This window comes from Aplysia californica, unplaced genomic scaffold (assembly GCF_000002075.1).
Source record: "Aplysia californica isolate F4 #8 unplaced genomic scaffold, AplCal3.0 scaffold00548, whole genome shotgun sequence".
Classification (NCBI taxonomy): domain Eukaryota; kingdom Metazoa; phylum Mollusca; class Gastropoda; order Aplysiida; family Aplysiidae; genus Aplysia; species Aplysia californica.
In genome coordinates, this window is record NW_004797818.1 from 405,946 (window position 1) to 417,486 (window position 11,541).

The following is an 11,541-nucleotide window of genomic DNA, read 5'->3' on the forward strand; positions in this document are numbered from 1 at the left end:
TGTGTGAGTGTGTGTGTGTATGTGTGTTTGCGCGCGCGCGCGCGCGCGCGCGCGTGTGTGTGTGTATGTGTGTGTGTGTGTGTGTGTGTGTGTGTGTGTGTGTGTGTGTGCGCGTGTGTGAGTCCATGCGCGTGGAAAGGTGGGCTAATGTCAGTACTGTAGCTTACGAAAATTCCTGCAACTTTGGAAAGAATTACACAGAAACGATTGAAAACATTGGTGGGATAACTGAGCTTGGAAGTCGCTTGAATGTGTATTTCTTTGTGAGCAACATGACATGATTAATTTACTTTTGTTTTTCTCAATAGTTACTTACATTTTATGACTTAACTACGGCCTTGCCTCTTCTGAGACAAGCAGGCTTTGAGCCACCATTTCCCTCACTGCCTTCCCCTTCCCCCACCCCTTCCCCCACCCCTTCGTTCCGCCCGCCTTCATATAGACAGGCACATTCTTAAAAGTCTATCCTGGTTTTCTGATGTCATTTTCCTTTCAAAACTATTGTAAGTTCTTATGTTGTTGTTTTTTAAAACTGCTGCTGTGTGAAAATATATAAGGATAGAAGATCACAGGTTGACAAAGAACATATAAAATATGCAGATGACCGGCACAATTTTGCAACGAAAAACCAAGCTGATCAGGAAGACAGACAACAGGAAGGAATGGGGAACCATGATCGTCAGTGTCTTCTCCAGACTAGACACTGGATTATCTTTGTTTCAGTAATTCCGAAAAGATACAGTATGCAAAATAAAATGAATAAAAAAGAATAGAATACTACTTATGCTGGTTGTGTTGAGAAGCTTAGGTTACGATAACTAGGTTAGTGTATTGTGTTCAGAGATTTTATCAGGGGATACATTAAGATCACATAATGCACAAAATAATGCAGACAATTTTGTGGGTGGGTGGGTGGGTGGAGGACGTCTCTGGTTGGTCCTACTTCTTTTCTTCCACCTAGTCAATCTGCATGTCTCTCTCTTTACCAATAATACAATGACTGTTATCGTGTCGACGACCTTCTCTTTACCCAAAACAAACTATTTCACAAACACTTCATCATTGCACGGTGGCAGATTAATTGTTTCCCAGGTGTCGAATAAACTTTGAGTAGAATCTGAATTAGTTCATTTGTGATGGGGTTAAGCCTATGTTTAAGCCTATGTCGTGTTCTTTCGATCGATGATCGGCCCATAAAGGTTTTTAAAACAGTACCTCTTCATTGATCTGCAGGTAAGGTTGCCCACACATGGCCATGGGGGAGGGGGAGGGGAAGGAGGATGAGAGGGGGGGAGAGGTCGGCAAGACATGCTCAACACACAGCAGTCGGACTCGGAGATGTGCTGTGAGGATGAGCAGGTACATGCTGGTGTGGGTAAGTGCTGGGGAAGTTATGTCTTTATGATTCATCCCCGTTCTAGCCTTACTTTCGTTTGTTTTATAGTTGACTCCACGACTTGTGCTAAATTTGTTTGAGCTGATTTTTGGTTAAGTTGATCTTTGTCCCTGGTCCAAGCACCTGTTGTTTTTTACAGATCCCAACGGTAAAGTTGACCTTCGGATGAGTGGATATCTTTTTTATTCCCCTGACGACAATAACTCATTCGTAGTCGACTGTACTTGTCAATGAAGTTCATCGTAAAACGTCTACAGCTTGTCAAAGGGTGATGAATGGTCGTTTAGATTATGCTAAAATTATGTTCCCTTTTACTTTTGTAGCACCTGAGTATGGAGGATATAGCTTGCGTATGATAAAGAAGTGGAAACTCCTAAAATAACTGAAGTTATGAATGTTCCATTTTGGGAATATGAACAAAGGTTGCTTGCCCAGCAAACAGAACAGACAGAATATATAACTGAAGGTGGTCAGGGGAAAAACACAGCTAACTCACATTAATCCAACCACGACTTTACCTATTGTTTTTATCATGATAAACTTGGTTAGATCTACTTTTATAGAAATATAGTTTGTAAATATCTTGCTTGGTATAATTTTACTTGGTATATTTCATAGGCGTAATCTGCATGTACTTTTGCTGGTTATGGGCTAATATCCTGATTGTTTTCTTGAAATGGACGTGTCCAGTCTTTCCCTTGTTCCTTTCATTTGTCAGAAAGGAAACTAATTCTAACCGTGCTGCTTTCGACGTGCCATCATTAATAAGTATAATCACATCAAGATTGAGAAAACCCGAAGAGTCCACAAGTCTGAGAAAATCTGGGTCAAAGGAAAACGAGAAGCTAGAGTCCCTGTATATATAATCTCAAACAACGATGGCCAAGTCATTACATTTTTATACGAAACGTCTATACCGCTATTCTAGCACTGCAAAAAGGTTTTACGGATACATTGTATTCCTTCCCCTTGATTTTCTCAGACATTGGTACCACCTCGGCCACGCAGACAGACTCGCTTTGGTCTGGGGCACCGGCACTTCCGCATCCTGGGCCTGGCCCTACTGATTATGCTGGGACTGGCCCTGGTCAACTCTCAATTCACAGGTAAAAGGCTTAGGTTTAGTAGAGGTTTTACGGCGCTCGCAACTGCATATGGTCATATGAGCGCCAGTCCTCTGATTCACAGTGAGGAAATTTTTGTGTGTGTGCTTTTCTACAAATGAGTTTTACTCTCTTCTTTACAACTACCTATGTTCTTTTACTTTTTCTGTCCTCATGTGCCGCAAAGTGTCGAAGGGAGATCGCGCTTGTTGGACGTAGACAGATGTGTTGCTTTTTGGATTGTCATCTTGTTCTTTTGAAGGATCTTTTTGATCCCTTCGATTCATCTTTTGCGTCGTCTTCCTTTCTCCTTGAAGCCATCGAATCTTATATTGTATACCTTTGAGACTAACTTTGTGGCCCCATTCTCTCTAGATCTAGACATAATGCTACAAATGATACACACACACACACACACACACACACACACACACACACACACACACACACACACACAGAGAGAGAGAGAGAGAGAGAGAGAGAGAGAGAGAGAGAGAGAGAGAGAGAGAGAGAGAGAGAGAGAGAGAGAGAGAGAGAGGGAGAGAGAGAAAGAGAGAGAGACAGAGAGACCTCTTGTTTGTCGGTCAGAAAACTTTTTATGATTATCCCGTCGGCCTCTCTGGGTTGTACGGCTGTAGAGTTGTAGCTTAGATGTCCAGTTATGATAACGTTTAGTTAAAACGAGGAATAGATAAGGACTAGAGTGAATCTTGGAAGGAGTAGAAGCATGAGGAGCAGACACACCGTTGCCCACATTGATCACGGGTTGGGATTTAGCGGGACTTCTTAATCGTAAGTTCAAGAAAAGAAGATAGTAGTAGATTGGGCACACTCTTCGTCTTAGTCTAGGAAGCCAGCTCACAATGTGACGCGGCAAAGTATAAGATGGAATCATAAAGAGAAGAGGAAAAGAGGCAGACCGAGATCGACGAGGAACGAGATCTGAAGGCAGATCTCAGACAGATGGAGTATAGCTGGGTTGAGGAAGAGAGGATCACCCAGATACGAGAAAGGTGGGGAGACCTTTTTGACGGCCCATACCCAGTATCAGGGTGAAAAAGCACACCCACACACACACACCCACCCACTCACCTATACACACACACACACACACACACACACACACACACACACACACACACACACACACGCACACACACACACACACACAGAGAGAGAGAGAGAGAGAGAGAGAGAGAGAGAGAGAGAGAGAGAGAGAGAGAGAGGGAGAGAGAGAAAGAGAGAGAGAGACAGAGAGACCGACAGACAGACAGACTGACAGAGAGGGAGAGGTGGAGAGAGAGGGAGGGGGTAAAAAGACGGGCTTTACGTTTAAGGTATTAATTTTGAGGGAGGTTTTTGCCAGCACCTGAAAAGGGAAGACTCAAACAGCATGATCTGTACAGATACAGCTCATTATTCACTAAAGACAGTTTTTGCATTTCTTCATATGTCGACTGTCAGATTAAGATTACATGTGAATATATATATATATATATATATATATATATATATATATATATATATATATATATATATATATATATATATATATATTTATATACAGAGGCGGCGGGTGGACTAAAATTTGGGTGGGGCATAGGTCGCCTTCACCTCTTTACCACCAAATAGCAAGCAATGCAATGAGAACAAAACAGTGATGGTTTTTCTATACTCACCGCGAGTCACAGCATTTTGAGAACCATTCAAACGAAAAGAGTCACCTTTGTCTTCCATCTCTTTGTTCGAAGTTAAATTCGTCTGGATGTGGAAGGTGGGGACGAAGCCGTTTCACCTCCAAATTTCTCTAATTAATTTTCACCTTATGAAAAATTTGCCTCAAAAGTGGTTTGATGTAATTAATAACTGTTAAATCTCATTGGTACACACACAAACATGTACACACAGAACTCCAAACATTATTATATCGTCTGTGAGTTGGACTGGGCCGTGCAGTCCTGGAATGTAGAACGCACCTAACAAAAGCCCAAGGAGACGAATGAGTGCATAGGTAACTGTCACTGGGGGAACGCGTGTCGTAAACTTTCCCCCCGTTGTCAGTGCTGGAAGAGCGTGAACCCTCTGTGCAATGTTATTTTTTATTTTTACTTCTACTTTTTTACAGGAGGGGTTTCATTAGGGAGGGGCTGTCGGAATGGGCTCGTCCTTTGCTGAGCCCTTAACACATTTGATTGGCTGTTAGGTTATTATAGTTGTAAGCGCTGACAACACTGATTGGATAAACCAGCAAGTCGCCAAGTTGATCACTCTGTGTACATTTCGTGCTATCATAACAGTTTCAACCCACCACCACTGTATATATATATATATATTTTAAAAAAATAATTTTTTTTAAATATTTTTTTAAATATATATATATATATATATATATATAATATTATATCATATTATATTATATATTATAAACTTTGTGTTTGAGTGTTTTGTGCTAGAGTACTGAAGCGTTCGGTAGAACCATAATGTTTGTAGTTCTCAGTAAATGGAGTTCCTGTTTCTCCCCATACTCCCTTTCTTCCCACCTATAGTAAGCTCATCTTCCATTGTCTACCCCTCTGCAGTACCGCGATCTTGGAGGCGCCATCTGGTGGTCCGTGCCTCTAAACCGTACAAAAGTCCCACCTTCAGACAGCATCGGCTACGTCACCAGGCGCTTCTCAAAGCAGACGCCAAACATGAGGGCCTTGGACGCCTACAGAGGATCGCCCCCTCTAAGACCCCTCCAGCAACAGACTCACTAAAGGGAGTTGGCAACAGCTCGTTTGTCGTTAGTAAACTCATGGAAAAGTCACCTTCTCCTGTCAACGGGACACTTCCCCCTACGGACGAGAGAATATTCAAGTTTTCTGGATCTGATAAGTCTTCGAAAAGTGATTTGTCGAAAGGAAAAGGATTTATTTTTCTAAACAATCTTCTGAAAAAGAATGCCTCCTTACAGGTGCAAAAGAACGAAAGAGGTCCCTTCAAGGTTTCACAGAAAATTGTGTCTGCTGGGGATGCTGTCCCATTGAGAGTTGATATAAACAATACAAATGACAAGTCTGAAAAAACGACAAGAAGTCTCGAGTCTATTCTACACCAACCTTCACAAACGCCTAAGGCTTTCGACAGACCAACGGATGGCGCTTCTCCTTCAGTCACACAAAAGTCACCTGCGAGTACAGGTTCGCCCAAACTCAATACGGCCATTACGTATACACAGGCCAGCAACCCGCCTTATCTCGTAAACATGTCCCCAAAAGTGGAGAAGGAGAACGCTACGTCGCCGAGCGCAAAGAAGAGGCCGGCGTTTTTTGGCGACCAGCCTCAACCTAGCCTAGTGTCCAGTTTGGCTGTAGACAAGACTGAGTTGGAAAAGCCAGAAGCAGTTCAGACGAGAAAAGCATTCATTCAAAACGACCCAGCTCTGGTTTCAAATAAAAAACAGTTTCCTTTAATTTCATCGTCTGCACTGATTAACATCTCATTCTCAAGCCCCCACGAAGAGGAGACGGGTTTGAAGGTGCCCTTATTAAACCTTTTAATTAAACCTTATTTCCAACGCAATTAAACTGAATCCCAAATGGGAACAGCATAGGACACTACTAACATATAAAACCATCTATGATATTTTGGGGGCTGGTTCAGTAGTTGACACTAGAATGTGATTTAAATGTTAGCACCATGGATAAACATATTTTACAGCAGACGTACACGAACCACGCTGTGAACATGAGCCACTTGTAAATTCTAAAACCAATACATGTACTCATAACGCTTATAATACCGTGAAGGAAAGTTCTTGTAGGTGCAAAGTGCGTGGCTTCACAAATAAAAAGAATGATACTAAACTATTGATAAACGGTTTCGACTTCTTTTCTTCTTCTCTGCATTGCCCTGTTAAATCTCCGGGGTGGCCGATTGCTGATTCTTCAACCTTCCGGACATCTGGTTTTTATGTGTGTGGCCCTTTCTCCTACTTCATTGAGCCTCGTATACTCAGGCAGCGATATTCCAATTTGGCAGGTGTTACCACTGTAACTCTATACTCTTTATATTGTCTTTTTTGTGCAAAGTTTTGGCAGAAATCAATTTTGGATTTTGCTCTGGTCTTATCAATTATTAGTGAAGGGTGCTGACAAAATGAGCTGCTTCTCGGATTCGAGCCTTATTGAAATTGATACATCACGCTTATTATGGGTGACGTTTTGACAGTTAAGAAGTATGAAATAACAAAAAGCAGGTTATATTGAAGAATATGGCATCAATAGAAAATTTGACCCTAGTGTCGATTTTTGGCCAATATCTCCTTTTGTGGTGTGCGAGAAGTAACTCATTTTGTCAGCAGGTCTCACATTTGTGGTTCACCAAGGGACCTTATCGCCCTATCAAAGAAGGCTAAGTGTTCGACCTTACCTACCAGTACCAAAATCAGTGATGTGGCCAAAAGACAGCAGTAAGAAAGAGCCACGAGTAACAGTAGAGTATGTCAAGAATAGGTAGAGAGGAGCACAGATGAGGCAATGGTAGGATGAGTACGTGGAGATGAAAGCAATCGACAGAACAGGACTAAAGAACATGAAGAAAGGAGGATAACTGAGAGCTTTTTTAAAAATAGCAATATAACAACATATTATTGTTTTCGTCGCTGAAAGATAAATAGATATGTGTATATAAAATATGTATACATGTAGTGCTATTTCGTCTTGACATCGCGTTACTGCTTGATACTTTTAAAATGCAGCCTGAAATGAAGTGACCACCAGGAACATTACGGAACGAGCCAAAGTGAAGTGTCTTTGACAAGCGGGAGCTTGTCGCGATGTCCAATCTGATGTTATCAGTCCTATTTTTAAGCGTTGTTTTTGTTGTTGATGTTGTTTTATTCTTATTGTTGTTATAATTATTGTGAGGCCGCTGAGCTAAGGTGGCAACGGAGTCATTAATTTGTCAGTCACGCCCAGTTATCCGCGACCTCGAGAAGACAGCTTCTTTCAGGGTCACATAGCCTCCTTCATAGTTGCTGCTGCTGCTGGTGCTTCTGCTATTGCTGCTGCTGCTGCTGCTGCTGCTGCTGTTGTTGTTGTTGTTGTTGTTGTTGTTGTTGTTGTTGTTGTTGTTGTTGTTGTTGAGAAGTTTGCCTCATTGTAAGTACAGGTATTTAGACACTTCATTTCCAAAACGGATGTGTGCAGCTTGTGGGACTTCTCTCTTGGCTTCAACATTTCAAATTAATGAAGCTTTACAATTGTGATTTGCTTCCCTCTGTGATCGCTACTCTCCAGCTAGGCCTGACAGGAGCTAACTAGGCTCTCCCGTGATAAGGAATTAATGTAGGAGTCCTTCAGAGATCTTTTCAGGCTGTGCAATACTGTGCACACCTGCTGCCACCATACGCACCCATCGCCGAAGGAATTTGATGGGGATAGACGACAAAGGCAAAGGAAATTATGAATAAGAGCAGATGTTTGACTTGAGAAAATAATGTTTGTTTCAAGAGAGAAAGAATGGCGCAAACACCAGACTTACGAACTCACCTAGGTACAATGCATTTGTTGTCAAGATGCCATAATTCAGACTTAATTTTTTGGGAGTCCTTAACCCTATACTAGGACACTCCTATTTCTGTATGGGGGGAAAATCGCACCACAACAACTCAACCTGTTTTATTCCAAGCATTGAGATGAAGATGATACTATCTATCTATCTATCTATCTATCTATCTATCTATCTATCTATCTATCTATCTATTAAGTCTGCTTTCCACCCGTCCGTCTGTCTGTCTATCTGGCTATCCATCACTTAGATCTATTTTATCTTTGCACATGTTAATCTATATCACATCTCTCTATCTATTTTTCTTTGAATATCTGTCTGCCTATTTCTCTGTTGATCCATTTATCTCCTCCATCACCTTCTCTGATCCTTATCGTTTCTTTTTTCTCTTCTGTTCTTGCATTCAACTTGGTATATTTGCATTGCTTTCGATGGACGAAATACTCACTTATCTTGAAAACAAGTTGGAATATTTGCGATTGAAGGAGAATGGGGTCGCTTGGTTACATAGCCTGAGAGCCCGAGGTAACTGACAATTAATATTTTTGTGACTTTAATCAACCTTTTTCAGTAAAACTCACACAGAAATGAGTTTCTAGATGGACATAAAAGGTGTTAAGCAAAAAAAAAAAAAAAAAATCAATAAAAAATGCCAAACCGGCGGGAAAATGCCAATTTCTTCCATTTCATTATTTTGACGAGCGCTAGATCTCACCTCGCTGCTTCACATAATACAATTTAGCGAATGTACGTCTTTCGCGCTACTGCCGGTGGGACATGGCCTATTGCCTCGGCAGTCTGCGTGTAGTTCGCATACGTTATGATATAGGTACACACGACGAGCATGTGCACAACACTTGATGTGTTTCGTGAAGTCACTATCATTGTAGGCACTGGTTATCACCCGTACAACTAACAAAATCTGACGCGAATTTCCCTACTTAGTATGCCGGTTAATGAGGTCATGAGTTGCATCCAGGTCAACTAAAGACCGGCAAATTTCGTCCCCCTTTCCCCCCTCTGCCTCCAGCCCCCTAAAAACCAACACATTTTAATTAAATCAATTTTCTCTTTGTACGTGGCAACATACGAAACAGCGATACCAAAAAGCATGCCCTTTCTCCTGTTTTCCTTTCTACCCTCTGGCTTAATGCCACGCTTTTAGAACACCCCAACCAACGTCAAGTAAGGTTTCCTTTACTCACGAAAAGCTGATCAAATTAGACAATGAAACTAGCCTCCAAGCTGAAAAATGCGTAAACATATACCACATACACGTGGCGTGGTATATCTGGTTAAAAACAGAACAAAGCAATGAAACAAAACTTAACAACCCCCACCCCTCCCCGAAACCACAACAACAACAACGAAGACTAAAACAGAAATCATCGTTTAAGTTCCTTATAAAATGAAGAAAATAATAAAGACAAAAGCCTTACGTGTAACGCTATTGGTGTACATATTTTTTTGTGGGATCAAATATTGCCTTCCCCTGCCTTCAAAATATGAACATATTAATAATAAAACGCGTCCAAAAAAGATAGGGGGGCTCTCGTGGCCTAGAGGTTAATGTGTTGGCCTCTCATTCAAAGGTCCCGGGTTCGACCGAACAATTTTCTTCTCTAAAATTGTCTCCTTTCACCTCCTTTCCTGCTCTCTAGCAATGTTCTGTTGTCTGCTTTCATTTCCACTTTCTGCCCCCACCCCCTCACCTCCTTTGCCCCCTCCTCTGGGCTCCTGACTCTTTCTGCAGCCTTTCTACTGCTACTCCTTGGCTCCTCCTTACTGCTGTCTTTATGCCACACCCCTGTTCTTCTGGTAGGAAAGATCTACACCTAGCCTTCTCGGACAAGGGCGAAAAATCTCGGAGGGCCCGTGTGCAAGTTGCGCACGTTAAAGATCCCTTGGTGGTCAAAAAATCGATAAGAGTAGGCTTCGGCCGCCACCCGGGCAAAATTCAAAATTTCCTACCAACTGAAAACATTAGGAGTGTCCCGCGCGCTCATATGACCTATACAGTTGCAAGCGCCGTAAAACACTTTACAAAAACAAAAACAAAAAAGATAACAACAACAACAACTAACAATTAACGACGACAACAACAACAACAACAACAACAACAACAACAACAACAACAACAACAACAACAACAACAACAAAATCCGTATAACATTTAATCACGAACAGCTGAAGGACATCTCAGAGGTCAACTCAGAGATTCGATTGTTGTTTCTGATATCTAGCAAACGTCTGATGATTGGTATTTCCTTTCAGTTTCACAAGGCGTGGCTAACACGAAACGCCTGGAGTGTCAAAATGAGAAGACATGGCGCAGACTGTCTGGGGTAGGTGAATCTTATAAAATGCTCAGATATTCACCTTATTTTATAAATTTAAGGGCTCGACGCTATATCTAGTAAGTTTTGGAGAGGTGTTATAATTAAATGGTTAGAATACTCTAATAAAGACACAGACTACGTCCTCTCGTTAAACGGCTCTATTTTTAATAACGAATATATAACCTATAAAAATCCAACCCTCTTTTTACCATCATGTATATAAAGGGGCATTTAAGCCAAAAAGGATATAACCCAGAATGGACGATTACAGACTTTAGAAGAGTTTAAAGCAAAATATGGATGGATGCAATCCACTTTGTGTTTTAGACTACAAAATTATATCAAATGCGATGAGGAATGTGTATTTTAATGATGACAAGGATGACAACTTTTATTTCAGGGACACAATTGTAGGTACTACAGGGAGAAAACGTTTTCTTTCAGCATTAAGTAAAAGTGAGCCACCACTGTGCATAGGAATTTGGAAAAGAAAATAATTATGGTGATGATAGTAATGAAAAATATTCACCTTAGTCTACACACTGACTGTCGTCAGAATTCTGTGAAGACCTGTCACTTCTGATTTTGAGCCAATGGTTTTTCAACTTGAAGCAGGAGCTGGTGGGAGTTGGTTTGTTTTGTGTGTTTTTTAGGTAGGTGTTTTTACGTTACCATCAACGCAATTTGGATAATTTAGTATAGCCTACGGGCTTCCGACTCTACCTGTCAGGGCCTGCCAGGCTGAAAGGGATACAACCCACTAGAAAGATCGAGTTTTTTTAGTAGAGGTTTTACGGCGCTTGCAACTGAATAAAGTCATTTGAGCGCCAGAAGATTAAAGGTCTTACAAGAGAGTAACAAGCATAAAAAAGAAGAAGGGGAGATAAGGGCGATATATGTTTGATAGGAAAGAAGGAGCAAACCACATCAGAGCACCCGCCAACCACCCACGAAAGACCGAGATACTCGATAAAGATTCTCGGGAATCAAAGTCGGGTATCCCGCTTATGGCAGCGACACACTAAGTCTTAACCTCTACACCACACGCGCTGACCTATACAGTCTGACTATGTTATGAGTGCAGGTGGCTTGATGTTGATAACAACGATAATACAAATACTGCTACTACTACTACTAATAATAATGATAA

General features: G+C 41.4%; 1 protein-coding gene across 1 annotated transcript; it reads left to right on the forward strand.

The window, feature by feature from the left end:
* The first annotated feature begins 1,339 nt into the window (after positions 1-1,339).
* Positions 1,340-6,352, forward strand: LOC101858964. The gene is made up of 3 exons (XM_005106659.2): positions 1,340-1,375; positions 2,379-2,502; positions 5,079-6,352. The coding sequence occupies exons 1-3, from the start codon at positions 1,352-1,354 to the stop codon at positions 6,065-6,067; spliced, it is 1,137 nt and encodes a 378-aa protein (XP_005106716.1). The 5' UTR covers positions 1,340-1,351; the 3' UTR covers positions 6,068-6,352.
* The last annotated feature ends 5,189 nt before the right edge of the window (positions 6,353-11,541 follow it).